Below are 22,775 nucleotides of genomic sequence, written 5' to 3'. Positions count from 1 at the left end.
TCTGAAATAATAACAAAATCCTGGAAATACTCAGCAGGTCAGGCAGCATCTGTGGAGGGACATATCAAGTTGGCACTTCAGGTTGATACCCTTTTATCAGAATGAGGAAGAGTTAGGAATTGAACATATTTTAATTGCAGATGATGGGGGATGGGTGAGGAGAATGAAGGGAATGCCTTTGATAGGGTGCAAATCAGGAGAACTGAATGAAACAAAATGATGATGCTGGCTGAGAGAGGGTGGCAAGTGCTGGTTATCGAGTTGAGTTTATTGTCATACACAAGTGTACAGTATATGCACATGCAATGAAAAACTAACCTGCAGCAGCATTACAGGCACAGAGCATCATATAAGCAGCTTTGTTCTCAATCTGGAAAATAAATTTGGGGTTGGGGTGAGTGGGAATATAGCTTGCTCAATTTTTCTTATGTTTATTACTTCTGCAATTTTCCTATCTTGTTTCAGTCTGGAGCCCATTTATTTTTCTCTCAAGTTCAGTTACAATGCAAGTTTAGAGTTGGTGAAAATTAATTTTTGCCTCTTTACATATTAATCTATTTGTAAAAACTGAAAGGATTAAGTTAAATGTACAGAGAAAAACAATTTCTAAAGCTGCAAATCAGATTTTTACATTTGAAAGCATTATAAATTACATAATACAATGCATAGTTAAATGCAAATTTTGGTGTGTAGAGAAAAAAATCACTTAACTCTTAAAAAAAATAAAATCCATGTATGTCTTTCATGATAGTTTGTACAATTCCTCTTCATAACAAAATATTCTATTATGTTTTGTAGATGATGAAACATGCTTGGGAAAATTATAAACATCACGCATGGGGATCAAATGAATTGAAACCCTTATCTAAACAACAACATTCTAGTAGTCTCTTTGGTAAGTTTATTTTTGGTTGTATTTACTAATCCTTAAATTTATTATTGGACAGAAAACTGAAGAGTTTCCATATTTCACCAATATTAAAAGGCCTATTCTTAAAAAAAAATGCCAGTCATGATTGATTTACATAGTTTAGCATAATATAATCATTGAATGTGGCTTGACTGCTGAAGTATTTTGTCCTGATGTTTACAGAAAATCCACTGTAAAATGCGGAAAAGGTGTTGCAGTCAATACAACAATGATTGCAATAATGTGAATTCCCAAGATGCCTCACTGATATCAGTTCTATTAATGCAGCACTTTTTGTAAACTGTAGTTGGGTTTAAACTTCCTAAGTAATTTCTGTTCACTTTTCTCCTTCGTTGTTCTGACACATCATGCTATATTTGTTTTTATTATCCCCCTCAACACTCCTACATGTTTTGTATTTGTACTACTTTTGTTAAATAATTGTTGACCTTTCTGATTTCCGCAACATCTGTCAGTCTGCTCTCCTTGCAGCTCTGGACTTTGAGAGTAACTGAAGACTTCAGTGGAGAGCCAACAATCAATGCCTCTGTTTCCATTTTGGGAGACAAACCATCCACTGCCTCCCACAGCTACCTTGGCTATAGTTCTTTCCATCCTGTCTCTTGTAATGATGTCATCCCTTTCTCTCATCTGTTTTTCTGTCTCTGCCACATCTGCTCTCAAGATAAGGCCTTCCATTCCGGGACATCTGAAATATCCTCCTTTTTCAGGAAATGTGGCTTCCCCTCTCCAATGTGGTTGATGGAGCCTTTCCTTGTGTTTCTACCTTTTCCTCAGACTTCAGCCCTCATGCCCCCTCCCTCCAAACTGAAAAGGGAGTCCCCCTAGCTCTCACTGTTCTCCCCACCAGTCTCTGTGTCCAGCACATCATCATCCTTTGTCATTTCAGCCAGCTGCAACAGGATCCTACCACCAGCCACATCATTCCCCACCCACCTCTTTCTGCTTTCCACACTCTCCCTCATTCCTCCCCACCCACCCTTCCCTTTCCCCTGGTACTTTCCCCTGCAAGAGCAGGAGGTGCGACCCTTGTTCCGACACCACCTCCCTCTCCACCATCAGGGGATCTAAACAGTTCTTCCAGATGAGGCAGATATTCATGTGCACCTCTTCCAACTTTGTCTACTGCACTTGTTACTCTTGAAGTAGCCTCTTTTACGTCAGCAAGACCAAGTGTAGATGAGGTAACCGGTTCACAGAGCACCAGGACTCCGTCTGCAGTGGCCATCCTGAGCTGCTAGTTGCAAGCCATTTCAATCCCCCCTTCCCATTCTCACACTGACCCATCCATCATATTCTCGCATATAGGCAGCACCTCATATTCTGCCTGAGTAGTGTACAACCCAATGGTATGAATACTGAATTTTTGAAATTCAAGTAACCCTTACTCTGTCTGTGTGTGTCTCTCTGTCTGACCTTATGATCCACTTATTTTATAATCCCCTCCCCCACCTGGTTCCATGCACCCATCATCCACATACTTTTGCCATAGGATCACCTATTCCCCTTCCCATCTGGTTCCAGCTGCCCATCAGCCCTCTCTTATCTGGTTCTACTTATCACCTTCCTTACTTATCAGAGTTCAGCATTTGCACATGTTGCGCCTTCACATATCATCTTCTGTCTCTTTCTTCACCCTCCCCTGTTCGCATCTGGCTCCTCCTGCCCTTTTTTTCTTCCTTGGCTGTTTCCAATGATCATCCCTGGTCTCCATCTCCTAACTGCACCCTTTCCGCTCTCCCAATCACCTGGTTGCATCTGCCCATCATCCCTCACTCCACCTCGGTCCACCTGTCACCACCCAGCCACCGTCTCACCCCTTTACACTGGCTATCCTCCCTCAATGCTTTCAGTCCTGATGCAGGGTCTTGACCTGAAATGTCAACCATTTAACTCATACGGATGCTGCCTGACCCACTGAGTTCCTCCAGCAGCTTGTTTTTGCTAATCAAGATAGTTATTCTTGCTCCATAACTACAATGGCAGTTTTGGGACTACTGTTTGTTCTGCATGTCCTTGATGTGATGTCATCTTAATCATGGGAGTCATTATTGTTTTGTAACTAGATGGAACTGGTTCCCCTCAACAAGTCTCCACTGGGGAATATCCAGCCTGTTGTATCCAAGGAATGACTGCGTTCAGTGGATTTGGGTCTGTTATTTACAGGTTCCCTAAATGCTGAAGTGATGCCCACACTGGCTAACTTCTCTTTTAATGCTCTGAATTGTACTTGGCCTCTGGCAAATACCATTGTTATCGCAGGTCACAAGTGCACTGAAATGCAGAACACAGATGAGCTGCAAGTTAGATGGCAGTGCCTCTGACCTCGTGCTCCAGGACGTCACAAAGTCCAGTAGCACATGAGAGAAGTGCTGAGCTTAGGGCTGGATGCACTTTGTATCCAGCTTGTTGGTGTAAGTTGTGCAACTTTGAGCAGTGGTTAAATACAGGTTTTGTTTGTTTTAATATTTTAATTAATCTCTGGTACTTTAAGGTATCTTTATTACATTTATTAATTTCTAGGATTTTTTTTATAATTATTTAAGACTATCAGAGTTTATAAATGTCTCTGAGGTGCCCCTTGTGGCCCATTCAGTTTCATGGAAGGGATCTTGGTTCTGGTGGGTTAGCTTGGTTAACCCTCTGCAATTGCAGCTGGTGTGCAGGCACTGGAGGAGGCCAATTCTGATGGTGGGCTGGATGGAGTAAAATCCAGCTCAATGGATTCTGTTCCTCTGTACACTTGGTGAACTCCTTTTATCTGTAATTGAAAATCATTTTCGCCATCACTGATTTTTCTACATTGCATCTGAATTTTCACTGTTGACATCTTGCTGTAATTTTCACTGTTGATATTTTGCTGAAATTTTCGGTTTTTATTTTCACTGGGTGTATACTTCCAAAAATAGATATGAAAAGTAGCATTTTGCAAGGAAGAGTCACAGATTATGCAGTTTCAACCCAGGTGCTTCCTGAGTTCCTCCAGCGCTTTGTGTTGCTCTGGTTTTCTAGATTGTTCTGACATTCTTGGAGAGTTAACAAGCCTTTGCATTCTGGAAAGATCGATCTTAAATCTGCATCCCATGTTCATTTGCAGTGTGAAGGTGAAGTACTGGGTATGTTGCAAATATGATGACAAAACGGAAGATGTTCATAGTTGACAGATAAGTAAATCTTTAGGTAAACTGGAAAGAAAATCCAGACATCCAGAGCATACAGAGCTGATGTGTTGCTTTGCAACCCCAGATTGGGAAAGTGCAAGTCAGTGGCACTGTGCTGTATGCTGCCATCTCCGAGTGGATATGCAAAGAGAGAATGTCCTGTATAAGCTTGTTTTAAGTACATCTCCAGGTTGGTTGTGTAGGCACCTTGAGGTTTTGCTGATTCCTGTTTGACACCCAGTAGTAGTCACTCATTTGATCCTAATTTTCTGGAACAGGAATCTTGCTGTTTCATTCTGTGAAAAGATCCAATACTGTTTTGAACTATATTTTGTAAGTGGCAAGTAAGCTTTCTCCAAATGAGGGTAAGAATGCAGCACAGGAGGTACTGGGCTTGCATCTATACAATTTGCCTTTCAGATCATTTCTGTGATACACATGAAGATGTATCTCAGATTTTCATTTCATTTTGCAGTCCTGCTAATTCAATTGGTGATGCAAACTTGAATGGTATTTCAAAAATCATTACTTTTTAAATTTGTCTGCTGTCAAAATGAAAATGTAGATTGTAGGAAATGTTTTTATGAGATCAGTACCATTAAGCAAAATGGATTTTGTGTTAGAATTATCCCCATACACCTCTGGGCGAAAATGGCATATTTTAAAATTAAAGATTGGCTTAATTCAGAGTAAAACAGTTTTGTGTGCATTTCTGTTTAAGTATCCATCAAGAAATATGTCCATCTTTCGGTGGGATTTTTCTTTGGGATAAAACACTCCCCATTACATTAAAGGTAATGTGTCATTCTGGGCTGCTTCTGCTGATCTCTGCCACATCTTGGTTTGCTGCTCACTGGTATACAAGGGAGGTCACCAACCTCTGTATTCAAGGAGAGTAAACTTCATCTACTTCAACCCAGAGGATCAGGCAGACTTTTACGGGAGTTTGATTGCATTGCAGGCTTTCATTGACTGTACTCAAGTCCCTAGAGAGACCATCTGCCTAGAGTTGCCATACCGAAAAATTATGCCTCCTGCAGGTAGTGCTGTCCATCAGCCTCTGCCTCACTTGGATCCCCTGGTTGCACTATCCATCTCCATTTATTGCAGCATCCACACTTTCATTGAGAGAGCTGCTTGCATTGTGTTATGTCTCTTTAAGAGCTGGATCTACAAAAATCACACCTGTCATTCTTCATAGAATCATAGAAAGTACAGCACAATACAGGCCCTTCAGCCCACAATGTTGTGCCAACCCTTAAACCTCGCCTAAGACTATCTAACTCCTTCCCCCCACATATCCCTCTATTTTAAATTCCTCCATATGCTTATCTAGCAATCTCTTGAATTTGACCAATGTACCTGCCTCCACCACCATCCCAGGCAGTGCATTCCATGCCCCATCCACTATCTGGGTAAAAAAACCTACCTCTGTCTCCCTTGAACTTCCCACCCATTACTTTAAAGCCATGCTGAGAAAATAGAGAACTTGCAACGTATCAAAAGGGAATGCCAGGCTGAAAGCCACAATGTTGATGTAAGGGCAGCATTACACAAGGAAACCTAACAATGTTCTTCTGTGAGCCTTATAAATGCAGTTAACTTTATGCAATGTTCCCAAATGGTATTAGAGTGATCCACAATGCTGTTTCAATGCTAAAGCAACTTCATGGAGCGGTTTCTAGCCCTTTATGTCCATTGTTACAGTGTTGTAGAAATTGAACTTCTGGATTGTACACAGCATAAGATTTTGGCACATTGAACAGGTTACTTAACTTGACCTCTCTTTGTTAATGGATATAATTCCTTGTTACGCTAAATGAAGAACTCAGTTTTTTTCTCTTGGCAAAATAAAATCTGGATGAGCAGGGTACATTAAGTGCATATGTAATTTGTGCTGGATGTTCTGGATGTTGTAAGATAACTTTGTTTAATTTAGTAAGTGCTTAAGGTAAAATTATTTGTTGGCAATATCACAGTTGTCCTTTTTTTTTATCCTCCTGTAGCTTCTGGCAATTGCATATCCAGACTTGGTAGTTAATAGAAATGAGTCTGAGGAATACAAGCATTAAATCCAAAACCTTAATAATTGTACAGCAATTTCCTCCTAAATTAAACATTTAGAAATATTTATTAGGTCAGTGTTCACTCAAAGCTTAAAGCTGTTAGCTCAAGCTAAATATTGTACTTTTAGCACTCATTAATGTTACTGTTTCCTTTTGGATTTATTTCCGTATTTTTACTTGTATTAAATTAAATGATTTCAAAAGAAATTACACATTCTTAAGGCAAATACTGAGGATAATCTGTATTCATCTTTTATGGTACAGTTTATATTTTATATACATACAAGTGTTTAGTACGTCAGTTCAGGGAGTTGATTTTATTTTATAATATTAGTGCATTGCTGATTTTCCCTGCTGATGTGACAGAGATAAGGAATATTGCTATTCAATGATAGGATAGTTAGGATAGGATAGTTTGAACACAATTTGCGTTGGCTGAGTTAAGTGATATTTTTGGATTCTATACCTGTTCACTGAAACCTAATATAAGCATTCACATTTGAGTTTTAAATGAATTTGTTCAACAAAGAAAGCAAAAATAAAAGTTTGATAGTTACTCAAATAATATAATATCTAATAAATATTCTTGATGCTGGTGGTGGTTTGTGGAGAAACTGGAGGGATAGTGGTTTGTGTGGGATGTGATAGAAATAATGTGACTTTCTGTCTAGATTTGATAACAGGATAGCATAGAAGCCGAATTCTAGGTGTGCTCATGGGATTAGAATGCAATCCTTTAGTAAATTTTAAATGAAAGAAAAATAGCCACTGGGATGGTTCTGAGAAATATTATGCTTCACCAATCTTAACTGTGGTCTTGAAATCTATGTTTTACAAAATGAGACAAGGCAGTATTCAAAGTTCAATTCTGAAGATTTATTGCCAGTTGAGAGGTACTGAAAATATCTTAGTGACAAAGAATAATAAATTTATAACAAAAAGCACTGAATCTGTATGTTAGTGCCAAACTGCCATGAAGAACATTGTAAGGGAATGTATTATTAAATTAGTTTACTACTTTTAGTTATCTGGGCAATCAGATATATTTAAAATGAATGTATTTTTGATGATTGGGTTGTGTGCTGTCATTTCCTGAGATCTTGGTTCGAATCCTGCCCAGGCTGTGAAGGCTCCAAGGTGAAATGAGACTCGGCAGCCTCAATCCAGTTCTTGTGAGAATGGGACTCCAGCACACGAGCAACCATAATAGAATCCAGATTGGAATTAAATTGCTAAACTCAGTTACAAAGGCCATGAGAAAAATTGCTGAGGATAATGGAAAGACTGCAATGATAACTGAGTTTTGAGGTTATTTGTCTAAGGTTGATGTTAAAGCATAAACTTAATATTTTGGTGAGGTGCATGTCTGTATCTCTCAGGAGAGGAATCCCTACAGCAACAACTTGTATAGTGCCTTTTCTGTAACCAAGCAAGACTGAGATGCTATCTGATCCTGATGCCACTTATTTGGTCAAAAATCACCTTCATCCATTTTCCAGAGCCACAGTCTGTCCATGTATTCTTCAAATCCCAAGAAATTACAATTTCCATGATGGATGTACATGGTAACTAGTGGGATGCCAGCAGTGGTTGATTTGGAAATACTTTTAACTCTGAGTCAGAAGATGATGGATTCAAGTCCCACTACTGAGGTCAGAGTATATGCATCTGGGCTGTCACCTCTGTAGAAAGTCTTGCACTACTGGAGGTTCTTTGTGAATGAGGTACGAAATCTGCTCTGTCAGGTGAATGTAAAAGAAATCACAATATGATTTCAAAAAGGAGGAGAGATATTCTTGGTGTCTGGGCCAATATCTGTCTATCAACTAACATTAGTAAATCTGGTCATTATTATATTGCTGTTTGGATCATGTGGTGTGTATTTGGCTGCTGCATTTACTACGTTACAGCAGAGACTGCACCAAATAATACTTAATTGGCTGTAAAGTGCTTTGGGACAGCCTGGAATCTTGAAAGGTGCCATATAAATTTATCAATAGCTACTTCACTCAGGCTAATAACTTCTTTCATGCTAATAGCTATTAAAAATGTCTGGCCATAATTTACTACTATTATTTGTAACCATCTGCTCTTCAGTGTTTAGCATGTTTTATTTGAGTGTGATATTGTAGTAGATGTCCTCGAGTCTTTGGTACAAACCTGTGAAATCTTTTCTGTTAAATTGATATTTTGGAATGGTAATACAGGCAATAACTTTTTTTTGAGAACCACGTTAGAGCCTTAAATATGGAATTTGTTTACAGTCATCAGCCATAAGAAGAAAGCCATCATTGCATCAATTTCCCCTAATAACTGAGTCTGAAGATATTTGACCTTCAAGTGTTACCTTTGAAACAAATAAATGCAACATTCCACTCGAGCAAGCCTGGAGAAATTAAATTCTTAATCCTTTGAAAGCTTTTGATTCAATCTTGTAATTGCATCCAGAATAGATTAGAAAATGCATTCATCAAATCCACTTGGAGTACATGGTAGCAGGATAATCTGCTTCTGTTGCTGCACAAGTAAAAGTGACAAATCAGAGTCCCATGAATGTTTTGTATGATAATTACAAATGAACAGCCTTCAATTTTCAGTTAATCGAGGCATTACAATTGGAGTCATGGAAAAATATCTTCACAACCCTTGTAGACACCAATAGGACAACCAATTGTAGATATTAAAATAAAAATTTTAAAAAGTAGTCTGTGGCTATTGTAGAAATTGCACCTCACTAAATATTCAATGTTGCAGCGTCATTTCATGAAAGGATTACCTCCCTGTTAAAGATTCTCAACTGAAATCTATAGGGCATCTGTTTTTTAACCTAAAAACTTTGTTACTATTGGAGTCCAACAACTTTGGATTTGAAGGTTAGGTCTTTTTTTTAGACATTTCTCTGGTCATTTCTGATATCTGCAAGTCAGATTCCTACTTTTTCCAAAGATTTTCGCCTCGTAGCTTTCTGTGAATATTTTACTTTAAGTATATATTTTTAATAAACAAAGGTCATATTGAGAAAGAATGTACTTGCATTTACAATGGAGCAACAAACAATCTGCTGGAGGAACTCTGGGTTGAGCAGCATCTGTGGAAGGAAAGGAACTGTCAACATTTTGAGTCGAAACCCTGTATCAGGACTGAGAGTGGAGAGAGAAGATGTTCAGTTTAAAGAATTGAAGGGGAGTGGTAAGATAGGAGACAGGTGATTGATGGACTGAAGATGGGGGAAAGATGACAGGCAGGCTGTGCCAGGTAAGGGAGGGAAGAGGGTTGGGTGTGGGGTTGAGAGACAGTGGCAGATGAATGATAGATGGAGGCAGGCAAAGAGGAAAAAAATGATGAGAGGCAGATGGAGTGAGGAGGGGAGTGTGAAGCCTGGAGACAGCTGTTGGAGGGAGATGAGCAAGAATACAGAGGGCTACCAGTGCAGGAATCCGATGAGTAAAGGAGGTGATAATGGGAGTCATGAGGGGAGAGGTGAATGGCAGATGGAACCAGAGAGGGGAAGTTGGGGGGGTGGAACCAGGAGGGGGAAGGAGATAAAAATGAGTGATGGGAGGGGGGGAGAATGGAGTGGGAAATGGGACAAAAATGAGAAAGTGGGGGGAGGGGGAGATTAAGGGGCAAAAAAAGCACCAGAGGGGAGGGGTTACCTATAATTGGAAAACTCTTGTGTTCATGATGTTGGATTGTAGACTACCCAGGTGGAATTTGAGGTGTTGTTCCTCTAGTCTGTGTTGGGCCTCATCCTGACAGTGGAGAAGGCAGAGGATGGACAGGTCAGCATGGGAAGGGAAATAGAAATGGCATGCAGATCGGAGCTCTAGTTGATGATTGCGGACCAAGCTTAGGTGCTCTGCAAACAGATGCCTAGTCTACACTTGGTCTTGCCGATGTGGCCTCCTCTACATCGGGAGCACCGAATACAGTAGGTGGGGTTGGAAGAGGTACACGTGAATCTTTGCCTCACCTGGAAGGGCTGTTTAGGTCCTTGGATGATGGTGAGGGAGGAGGTGGAAGGACCAGTGTTACATCTCCTGCATTTGCAAGGGAAAGTGCCAGGGATGAAGGGGGGTGAGTTGGCTTGGGACTCATGGAGGGAGTGGTCCATGTGGAAGGCGAAAAGGGTGAGGGAGGATTTACATGGTATCTTTCACAGCCCTGATGTCCCAAGTGGTTTTGTATCCAATGAAGTGTAGCTGCTGATGTAACTTAATGTCTTACAAACAGCAATCAAATCTGTAAGATCAGTTTTTAATTGAGGTCCTTGGAGTATTAATATAATGGAGCAATGTATTTTTGTTTCAATTGCCATACTTAAGTTTTATGATATCCAATATTGTACCAAAAGTCTTGCTGTACAATAATTGTTCCTTTAGAAGTCGTGTGTGGATGTTGACTACTTATTTCACTATCAAAGAAGCATAGAGGCACACTACGGTAATATTTTGCTTTCCTAATTAATTGTTCTATCTGTATACTGGCCTTTTGAGAATCATGTACCAAGACACCCAAATCCCTTTGAACCTGAGCTCTATAATCTTTTTGGCATTTAGATTATATATTTTGTTTTGCATTCAAAGGAAAGAATGAAGCTTGGTAATATTGTTCAATTCTTTAGCACCTTGTACAGTCGCCACCTTTACCCACACAGGTCTCTGCCCATTCCTGTCAGTTCAGAAACCCAGGCAGGCAAGTTCAGAAAGCATAAATGCACACTTGTTTTGTTTCAGCCATAAACTGCTACGTGTCCCTCGACAGCATGGTTCCCTGTGGCATCGTCTTGGTTGCTTAGACATTTTGGGATCCCCTGCAACAAATTGTCCATGATAGACTGAAAGTTCTTGGGGGCCAATACATTGGTAACAATGTAAACATATAAACCCTTGTGTGCATTTCTGGTAGAATAGCTCCTACTCTCTGAATCCACATTTCACTGTGTGTAGTTTTGCCTCAGGTGCAGCTTACGAAAATAATGTGATCTTGCCAATTTCACAAATAAATCCTGTGAAGTGGGCAGCAGATGCATCTGGTCATTGTTTGTCCTGTTCCGCATATCTATGTAGTTCTTGCCCCTGCCCCACTGCTGTCTATGATTTACCACTATTTTGTCTGCTTTGGCAACTGATAGTTTTGACCCAACATTCTGTTGAACCTACACTGACACCTCATTCCTTATGTGCATGTTCAGTTTATCCTTCAATTATGGTTTAAGAAATAGGTATCCAGGCTTGGCTGATGATAACAATTCTGAATAATGTGATGTTTGCATCAAAAAATGGCAATGTGTGAGTCAGAATAAAGTTGTTCATGTTGCGTCAAAACTTCTGTGGACCCTTGGGTGTTGTTCCAACACTAAGTCTTTGCCCAGTTATTGCCAGTGGTTAGTCCTTCTCCATCAGTTTCAGCTGTCTCATGTAATTGGCCACAATCATTTGAAGTTTCCTCACCATGTTCATATAATGGACAGGACAAAACATCATCTGGAGAACATGCAAGATCTCTGGGGTACTTGTGTGGAATTGTGTTGCTATTTACCAATGCATTCAAACTGAGCAATTGCTTGTATGTAATATGTCCCATTAATAAGCACTCTGTCCACAAGTCAGACATTGTTTTCATTGGACAATGGTCAACTTAACAACAATCCTGTAATTAGCACTATATGGCAGGTCTACTTCTGTGGCTTTGAATATACCACTAATTTCTGTTGTTGCCCAGGCTGCTGACCATGTAGCTAAGGATTTCCTGCCATGTTAGTTTCTGTGACAAGATGCCATGAACAATGTAGGAGGGAATACTATTAGTGTTCTCTTTTGTGTAGTTGACACAGGCACTCCAGAATTACTGCCCAGGCAAATCTGTCTCAAGTTCTTGAATATTATCTCCATAGTGGAGGCAATTCTGAATGATCCCTAAAACATTAAGTCCTTTGTATCAAATAGTGTAGACTGAAATCTCTGGTCAACCAGTCTACTTTTGAAATAACTGTGCAGCAATTAATCTAAAAGATCTTGTAGTTGTTCCCCTTTACCAGTATCTTTAGCCTGACCATCTATTGAACAACTATTTCCTTTAGTTCCTGGTTGCCTATTTTGAAACACTCCAATCTCTGAAGCCACTTGGTTAAAGAGCCCCATCAATGTTTTAACAACATTCTCAGTAGAAGACTTTGTGCATCGCAGTGCTGGTAGGCATGCCAGCATCTCATTTGTCTTTGCTCTACTGCTGCAAACAATATTGTCTTCCCCTTTTTATTTATTGCCACATTTTCTACATCTGTGCATATTTTGTTTTTTTTTCCCCCCCTTGTACTTCATGTCAAGTACATTTCCACCATACTAAGTAAATGTCTGAGATCTCTTGTACTTTTCAAGCTCACTGCTGCTTACCCGGAGAAACATGTTTTCTGTTAGTTTACAACTAATTATTGTCCTGCTACTCCCTTGAGCAACAATGTCGCAAACTAAAAGATTAACACCTTGTATTCTGTCTATAACCAATAGTATGAACATTAAATTTTCCAATTCCAGGTAACCCATACACCCTGTACTCCTTTTTCTTTCCTTCTGATCCATCCAGATTCTTCCCTCTTCTACCATGGTTCCATCTGCTTAGCACCCACATGCTGCACCTACTGAATCTCCTATCCTTTCCCCCCCAGCTGGTTCCATCTGGCCATAATCATCCCCCCCCCCCCATTTGCTGATTTGTCAAATTCGAGCATCTGCAACCTTTTGTTTCCACTTACCACCTTCCAGCCTCTGTCTCTACCTCTTCCTGCTCCATCCAACATGGCTACCTCCCCCCACCTCCCCCCCCACCTTGTCTGTCTCTACTTACCAACTACTTGCCTCTATCTCCCAACTCCACCTCTTTCCCCCACCCTCACCTAGCTCTATCTTCCCATCAACCCCCCTCCAGCTGGATCTGCTTATCTCTTGCCAGTGCCTACCTTACCCCTCCCTCTCACTTCATACTGGCTATCTCCCCTCGCCACTCAGTCCCGATGCAGGATCCCAACATGAAACATTCACTGTCCCCTTTGCCTCTACAGATGCTGCTGGATTCGCTGAGTTCCTCCAGCAGTTTGTTTTTTGCTCCACATTCCAGAGCTGCAGTTTCTTGTGTCTTCAGTGTCCTAAACTCATTCACAATGTACTATTTGAATGCCTTTTTTTGTCACCGTTCACGAAATCAAGAAACGAGGATAAAGCTCCCAACAAAATATTCTGAATTGAAAGTAGTCAGCAGTCAATTAAGCAGTAATGATTAATACAACAGTTTAGGGTGGCATGGTGTTTCAGGAGTCAGTGCTGCTCCTTCATAGCTCCAGAGACTAGGGTTGGATTCTGAAGTCGATTGCTGCTGTGTTTGAGTTTATACATTTTCTCTGTGCCTGCCTGGATTTTTTTCCGTTTTCCTCCCACATCCCAAAAATGTGTCGGTAGGTTAATTGTCTTCTGCAAATTATTCCTTAAATGGCAAGAATAATCAAAGGGGAGTTGATGGGCATATGAGAAAGAATAAGTCACAGAACTAAATAGAAATAAGGAGAGGAGGAATGAGAGTGATGGGATTATTCTGCTGGGAGCTGGCAGGTGCCTGATGGGCAAATGGCCTCTTGTATAATATCATTAATATTGAAAATAATATCATAGATCTCAAGGATTTACACACAGCTATCATGCATTCTTGCAAGTATGGCTGTGATGTCCTTAAGCTGACTGACCAGGCAGTCATATGCAATAATTTGCACAGTGGGCAAATCAAGAAGGAAAACACTCAATTTATTATTAAACTTCTAAAACATTTTTGCAGAGCACAAAACTAAGAATAGGGCATAAACATAAGAGAACAGAAATATTTGTGTAGCTTCTTTAAAACCCAAAGAACTTAGTCCATGAATTATGTTTTAAGTGAAGTCATTGTTCTAATGCAGGACATGCAGTAGCCAATCACTGCAATTAAGATAGAACATCATAAAAAGAATTTCTAAAGGACCTGTAGGAAACTATTGCAATCTATGTAAATAATATTGATTTTTAGGACCAAAAAGGTGGTTAAGTAGTAATAATTCTCTTTGAAAATTTACATCTACAAGAATGCATATTTTATAGCAAGACAAGTTTGAATTAACCTGATTCCTTTAGAATTCTTGTCAAGCTTTACTGTCCACAGAAAATTACCATTCTGTGGCTGTTCCATGGTGTCACATGAGTCTTGACCCAAACTAACAGGTCCACAATAGAACCAGTCTCAGTGCAAACCAGAGTCAAGCAAAAATGCATTATCACACCCTCTGCTCAGTGTTCCTCACAGCGATACTATACTTCACCCCTAACAAACTTTCTACTGGAGTTAATCCTCAAGATGAATGTGGAAACCTTTGACCTTTGTCACCTCTATATCAGAATAAAGATCATCCCAACCTTGGTGAAAATTGGCAAGTCTGAGTTGTCAGAAATGAACATCAGGACACAATCAACATGGATGTTTTCAAAAGACTTCTTATTCCTCAGTTTTTCACGATCAAGTGCCGAAATTACCAGACACTTTGAAAACATGAAATAAAAATAAGACACTACATCTTACAATATATTTGATTTGTAGTCAGAATAACAAAATGTGTCTATCTTGAGGCGAGGAGAGATTGATACAACAGTCTAGGTTTTGCATTTGTAATAGGGACACCACCACTACAATGTGATACTAACACTCACTTCCCTCTCACCACCTATTTTGTTGAGTCATGGATAACATCTCAAAGCATTGAAACAATACAACAAGAGATGTTCATGTAGAATTTTCTAAATACACGTGCTGGATCCTGTCTTCTCCCAGACCAGATCCTTAGCACCAAGGCTCTAATCATTGTAAATCAACTCCAAAATGGAGATGGAGCATCCCAGAGGGTACCAAGCACCTTGTGTTCCTACAACAGGAGCATGTAGAGGCCATGCACCTATAGTAGACAACATCCCAATCTACCTACCAATCCTGCAAGCACACCAACAGAACTGGAGTGCAAGAAAGTCATCCTTGATCCCAAGGAACTGCCTAAGAAAAAAATAATTTTCATCTTTACTATTTATTCAAGGCTCAACACAGCTCAGAAAGTTCATGGAAAGCTTTGCCACCACTCAACACCAGGAAACCCCACCGTCACCAAGCTTCAGATCCCAATTTTGGAGCATTAGCTTTCATTATCATTTAAGTTTGCAGGCATGGGTACTGTCTGCTTCACCACTTGGTGGAACTTTGCATGGTTATTGTCTCAGCTTGGCCCCTGGTGCTGCCCACATTTGTGAAAACAGCTTTGTGCAGAACAACTATTTGTCTCTTCCACAAAGATTGTCCATTCCTATTTTAATGGATACTCCTGAAAGTAGTTAATTATGTGTATAATGCTTTGAGATGTTTAGGCTCCTAAATTAATGATTTTTTTTTACTTATTTCTGCTTAACCAATGGAAAATGAACTCAATGTAAGTGGTTTATTTTTGTCTGAATGCACATTGCAATTTGACTTTAAACAAGAGATCTTCCCATCAGCCCAACAACCCCCCCTTCCAGAACCAGCCACCTCTTTACACCCATCCCACCTCCCTCACCAGTATTAGTTTGATGTTCCTGCATTCTAGTTCACTCAAATCATTTAAAAATATTTACTGATAAAAAATTTGGTCACACCCTGCCTTTTCTCCTGGTTTCAGAATCCTTTCATGAGCATGAAACTTTATAGCAACACAGTAGTAAGATGCAATCCTGGTGATGTGCTATTTGGGGCTGTTGGATGTAATATGGCCATTGTAATTGGAGAATTCAGAGAGGGGATTGATGGAATTTGAGAATAAATTATCATTGAAAAGGAGGAAGTATTGGATGTCTGAGTGGACTTAAAGTTGGATAAATCCCCAGGGCTGATGAGGTGTATCACAGGCTGCTGGGGAAACCAAGGGAGAAAATTGCTGGGGCTGTGACAAAAATGTTCAGTTCCTCTCTGGGCACAGTTGAGATGCTGTATGACGGGAAGACAGCAAATGTGGTACCTTTACTCAAGAGGTAACAGGGATAAGCCTGGTAATTTCAGGAATGTGAGTCAAATATCAGTGGTGGGAAAATCATTGGAAAAAGTTCTGAGGAACAAGATTAGTCTGCAGCTGGAGAGGCAGAGAGTAATCAAGGATAGACAGCGTGACATTGAGGAGAGATCCTGTTTGACCAGTTTGATTGAATATTTTTAAAGAGATAACTAAATTTGTCAATAAGGATAATGCAGTTGGTAGACCTCAATAAGGTCTTTAACAAGGTCCTACATGGGCAATTGATTTATAAGGTAAGAGGTCATGAAATCCAGGAGAAAAAATCCAACATGGGTCTAAAGAAAGGGAGTAGGAATAACCCTGGGAATTACAGACCAGTGAGTCTTACTTCACTGGTGGGCAAATTACAGGCAAAGATTCTTAAGAGACAGGATTTGTGGGCATTTGGAGAAGCATAGGCTGATTAGGGACAGGCAGTATAGCTTTGCGAGGGGTAGGTTGTGCCTCACGAGCCTGATTGAATTCTTTGAGGATGTGACAAAACACATTGATGAAGGTAGAATAGTGGATGTGGTGTACATGCATTTTAGTAAGGCATTTGATAAGGTTCCTCATGGTAGGCTCATTCAGAAAGTCAGGAGGCATGGGATCCAGGGAAACTTGGCTGTGTGGATTTAGAATTGGCTCGCTCATAGAAGACAGAGGGTGGTGGTAGAGGGAGCATATTCTGCCTGGAGGTCAGTGACCAGTGGTGTTCCGCAAAGGTCTGTTCTGGGTCCCCTGCTCTTCTTGATTTTTATATATGACTTGGATGAGGATCACAAGATCACAAGACAAGGGAGCAGAAGCAGGCCATTCGGCCCATCGAGTCTGCTCCAAGGAAAAGTGAAAAAGAAATGGGGTGGGGGAAAAAAAAACTATTCTAATCCCATTTTCCAGCCTTATCCCCATATCCCTTGATACCCTGACTATTTAGATATCTGTCTATCTCCTCCTTGAACACCCCCACTGATCTGGCCTCCACTGCTGTGCGTGGCAAGGAGTTCCACAATTTCACCATCCTCTGGGTAAAGAAATTTCTCCTCATCTCTGTCTTGAAACTGTACCCTCTAATTCTAAGATTGTGCCCTCTGGTTCTGGACTCGCCCACCAAGGGAAACAGCCTAGCCACATCTACTCTATTCTTACCTGTCAACATTTTAAATGTCGCGACGAGGTCCCCTCTCATCCTTCTGTACTCCAGTGAGTACAGTCCAAGAGCCGACAAACGCTCATCATACTTAAGCCCTTTCATTCCCGGAATCATTCTCATAAATCTCCTTTGAACCCTCTCCAACGTCAGCACATCCTTCCTAAGATGTGGGGCCCAAAACTGCGCACAGTATTCCAAATGAGGCCTCACTAGTGCCCCGTAGAGCCTCATCAACACTTCCTTACTTTTATACACTATACCTCTCGAGATGAATGCCAACATAGCATTCGCTTTCTTAACCACCGATCCAACCTGGTGGTTAACTTTTAAGGTATCCTGAACGAGTACCCCCAAGTCCCTTTGTACTACCGTACTATCAATCTTCTCTCCTTCTAGATAATAATCTACCCGCTTATTTCTGCTTCCAAAGTGTACAACTGCACATTTCTCAACATTGAATCTCATCTGCCATTTCCTTGCCCATTCTCCTAAACAATCTAGGTCCCTCTGCATCCTTTCTATTTCCTCCATGCTCCCTACTCCTCCACTTATCTTGGTGTCATCCGCAAACTTAGCCACACAACCATTTATTCCATCATCCAAATCATTGATGTACAAGGTAAAAAGGAGCGGCCCCAACACCGACCCCTGCGGCACACCACTAGTAACCGATAACCAACCAGAACGAGATCCTTTTATTTCCACCCTTTGCTTCCTGCCAACCAGCCAATGCTCCACCCATTTTGCTACCCTACCCATAATTCCATGACCTCTCATCTTATTAATCAGTCTCTTGTGAGGCACCTTATCGAAGGCCTTTTGAAAGTCTAAATACACAACGTCTACCGCCTCTCCCTTATCCACCCTACCTGTGATTTCTTCAAAAAACTCCAATAGGTTGGTCAGACAGGACCTCCCCTTCACAAAACCATGTTGATTAGGTCCAATCTTGCCTTGCGCCTCTAGGTATTCGGTAACCTCCTCCTTGAGGATAGATTCCAATAATTTTCCCACCACTGACGTCAGACTAATAGGTCTGTAATTGCCTTTGTGCTGCCTCCCACCTTTCTTATACAACGGAACTACATTCGCTACCCTCCAGTCCTCCGGAACCATGCCAGAATCTATCGATTCCTGAAAAATAATCGCCAATGCCTCCGCTATCTCTACAGCCACCTCCTTCAGAACCCGGGGATGCACCTCATCCGGTCCAGGAGACTTATCAGTCTTAAGCCCCTTTAGTTTTCCTAGCACCTTCTCCCTATTAATCTCAACTGAACTCAGTTCCAATTCGTGAGACCCCTGACTAACGGGCACATTGCTTATGTCCTCCACGGTGAAGACCGATGCAAAATATTCATTCAATTCCCTTGCCATCTCACTATCGTCCATTATAATACCTCCTGCACCGTTATCAATTGGTCCTATGTCAACCCGTGTCTCTCTTTTATTCCTTATGTATTTAAAAAAACTCTTAGAATCCTTCCGAATGTTGTCCGCCAGCTTCCTTTCGTAACTCATCTTTGCTTTCCTAATGACCTTCTTAGTTTCTCTCTGCAGATTTTTAAAAACTTTCCAATCTTCTGTTTTCCCACTAATTTTTGCTACTTTGTACGCCGCCCCTTTTGCTTTTATTTTATCCTTCACCTCCCTCGTTATCCACATCTGTGCCTTTTTTCCATTCAAAACCTTTTTTCTTGGAATATATCTGTCCTGCATTGTCCTTATTTCCTGTAGAAATTTCTTCCATTTCTCCTCTGCCGTCCCTCCAGCTAACTTACTCCTCCAATCAATTTGGGCCAACTCTTCTCTCATACCTTTGTAATTTCCCTTATTCCACTGAAATATCGATACACCAGTTATCAGCTTCTCCTTCTCAAACTTGAAACTAAACTCAATCATATTGTGATCACTTGTTCCCAGTGGTTCCATTACCTTTAGTTCCCTAATCACCTCGGGTTCACTACACAGCACCCAATCCAAAACAGCCGATCCCCTGGTGGGCTCCTCAATAAGTTGCTCCAGAAAAACATCCCTTAGACATTCCACAAACTCACTCTCCTGAGTACTACCGCCTTGCTGGATTTCCCAGTCCACCTTCATGTTAAAATCCCCCATAATTATCTTCACATTGTCACTCTGGCACGCTTTTTCTATCTCAATCTGCAACTTATGGTCCACTTCCTGACTGCTGTTCGGGGGCCTATATATGACTGCTACTATTGTCCTTTTACCCTTACTATTTCTTAGCTCCACCCATAAGGATTCCACCTCCTCTGACCCAATGTCCTTCCTTTCTATTGATTTTATATCGCTACTAACCATCATGGCCCCACTTTCCCCTCTGCCTACCCGCCTATCCTTCCTATACACTGTATACCCCTTGACATTCAGTTCCCAATCACATCCATCATGAAGCCATGACTCAGTGATTGCAACGATGTCATATTTATTAACCTGTAGTTGTGCCACTAGGTCATCTACTTTATTCCTGATGCTACGTGCATTTAAATATAGTACGTTTAGACTGGTATCTGCTATTGATTTTATTGTACTTCTATTGTTCAGCAGATTATCCTGACTTTCTACCTGTCCATCCTTCTTACTATCTTCGCTACCTACTATCTTAGACATGTTCGTGTAGACCTCATCCCCTATCCTAACATTCAGTATCCTAACATCCTGATTTGTTGTACTTCTATTATTCAGTAAATTATCCTGACTTATCACCTGCCTGTCATTTTTGCCATCCTCAATGGATTCGTTTCTATACACTTCCTCCCTCACCTTAGCATCTTGTAACCTAGCATCCTGGTTACCATCCCCCTGCCAGATCAGTTTAAACCCTCCCCTACAACTAAATTAAACATTCCCGCCAGGATATTGGACCCTTTGGAGTTTAGGTGCAACCCATCCTTAGCAAATAGGTCTTGCCTCCCCCAAAAAAGGTCCCAGGTATCCAAGAATCTGAAGCCCTGCCCCTTGCACCAGTCACTCAGCCATGCATTTAACTGCCAGAGCTTTCTATTCTTCCTTTCATTGACACGCGGCATGGGTAGTAGTCCTGAGATTACTACCCTTGAGGTCCTACTTTTCAACCTTCTCCCTAATGCCTTGTATTCCTCCTTCAGGACCTCTTCCCTTTTTCTACCTACATCATTGGTACCTACATGTACCAAGATTTCTGGCTGCTCACCCTCCCGTCTCAGAATATTCTCGACACGGTCTGTGATATCCCGTACCCTGGCACCAGGGAGGCAACACACCATCCGAGATGTGGAAGGGTGGGTTAGTAAGTCTGCTGATTATACAAAGGTTGGTGGTGTTGTGGATAGTGTAGAAGGTTGCTGTAGATTACAACAGGACATTGATAGAATGCAGACCTGGGCTGAGAAGTGGCAGATGGAATTCAACCCAGAAAAGTGTGAAGTGATGCACTTCGGGAGATCGAATTTGAAGACAGAATACAAGGTTAATGGCAGGACTCTTAGCAGTGTGGAGGAACTGAGGGATCTTGGAGTTCACGTCCATAGATCTGTCAAGGTTGTTGTGCAGATCGATAGGGTTGTTGAGAAGGCGTATGGTGTGTTGGCCTTCATTAGTCGGGGTATTGAGTTCAAGAGCCACGAGGTAATGTTGCAGCTCTATAGAACTCTGGTTAGACCACACTTGGTGTATTGTGTTCAATTCTGGTCGCCTCATTTTGGAAGGATGTGGAAGCTTTAGGGAGGGTGTAGAGGAGATTTACTGGGATGCTGCCTGGATTGGAGAGCATGTCTTATGAGGATAGGTTGAGCAAGCTAGGGCTTTCCTCTTTGGAGAGAAGGAGGATGAGAGGTGACTTGATAGAGGTGTACAAGATGATAAGAGGCATAGATCGAGTGGACAGTCAGAGACTTTTTCCCAGGGCGACAATGGCTAACGCGAGGGGGCATAATTTTAAGGTGATTGGGGGAAGATACAAGGGAGATGTCAGGGGTAAGTTTTTTACACAGAGAGTGGTGGGTGTGTGGAACGCACTGCTGGCAGAGGTTGTGGGGGCAGGTACATTACGGGCATTTAAAAGACTCTTAGATAGCCACATGAATGATAGAGAAATAGGGGGCTATGTGGGAGGGAAGGGTTAGATAGATCTTAGAGCAGGATAAAATGTTGGCACAACATTGTGGGCTGAAGGTCCTGTACTGTGCTGTAATGTTCTATGGGCTTGATGGTAGAAGGCAGAGGGTGATGGTTAAGGCTTGTTTTTGCAGCTGGAAGCCTTTCACTAGTAGTGTACCCCCAGGGACTGGTGCTGGGGCCTTTGCTGTTTGTTATGTACATGAACAATCTGGATATGAATGCATGAGTTATGATTTGTAAGATTGCAGATAGCATGAAGATTAATGGTAGTGTAGATAGTAGAGTAGTCTTCAGCTACAGAACAATGTTGATGAGCCATTGAGGTGGGTGGAGCGACGGCTGACGGAATTCAATCCCACTAAATATGAAGTAATGCATTTTGGGAGGTTGAAGGGCTTGTTTCTGTGTTACACGACTCTAAAACTCTAATTTTATAATCCATCTCCCAAATGGAAAAAAGGTGTGTTGAGTTATTAGGACCATTTGATTTAGAAGGGATGTTGGCAGAGCAGCAAGAATTCAGTTCAGTTTGTTTTCTAACAATTATGTATTTTCAGTGGGACCATACGAATTAGGAGCAATAGTAGGCCATTTGGTTCTTCAGTGCTCCACCATTCATTAAGATAATGGATGACTTGATCGTTACTGCATTTTTGCTTACCCCCCAGTAATCTCTCATCCCCTTTCTATCAACAATCTATCTACCTCTGTTTTAAAAAATATTGAAAGACTCTGCTTCCACTACCCTTTGAGGAAGAGAGTTCCAAAGACACTCCTCTGAGACAAAATAATTCACTCTATCTCTAGATGGATGACCTCTTATTTTTAAATAGTGACGACTTGAGTGATGGTTAAGGTTTGTTTTTGCAATTGGAAGCAATAAGAGGAAGCATCTTCTCTACATCCATCCTGTTCAAGACCCTTCAGCATCTTGCATGCTTCTATCAAGTTACCTCTCATTCTTTTAAACTTTTCTTTAAAAGCTAGTTTCAATAAAAGTGACCTAAAACATGTAGGATAATCACATAAACCCACTGGTTCACTGAAGTCAGCAAGGATAATTTATATTAGTGTAGCTCCTTTAATGCCATAAAGTCTCCTATGACAATTCATAAGTGTGTTATCAAACAAAATTTGACACCAACCTGCATTAGGAGACATTAGGGTAGATTACCAATTGTTTTGGCAAAGAAGTAAATTTTAAGGAGCAGCTTAAAAGAGGAAGGAGATTAAGAGAGGCAGTGGTTTGAAAGAG

The 22,775-nt window shown here is 41.0% G+C and overlaps 1 protein-coding gene across 2 annotated transcripts in view; it reads left to right on the top strand.

Annotated features, from left to right (window-relative positions):
• Positions 1 to 22,775, top strand: part of man1a1 (mannosidase, alpha, class 1A, member 1) — a 340,636-nt gene that overhangs the window by 101,532 nt on the left and 216,329 nt on the right. For both annotated transcript variants that reach the window (XM_052025482.1, XM_052025483.1), the window contains exon 2: positions 799 to 895. In XM_052025482.1, coding sequence (XP_051881442.1) covers positions 799 to 895 — 97 coding nt within the window. The remainder of the gene's footprint in view (positions 1 to 798; positions 896 to 22,775) is intronic.

Source organism: Pristis pectinata, chromosome 10 (genome assembly GCF_009764475.1).
Source record: "Pristis pectinata isolate sPriPec2 chromosome 10, sPriPec2.1.pri, whole genome shotgun sequence".
Classification (NCBI taxonomy): domain Eukaryota; kingdom Metazoa; phylum Chordata; class Chondrichthyes; order Rhinopristiformes; family Pristidae; genus Pristis; species Pristis pectinata.
This window is presented reverse-complemented; position numbering and strand designations above follow the sequence as displayed.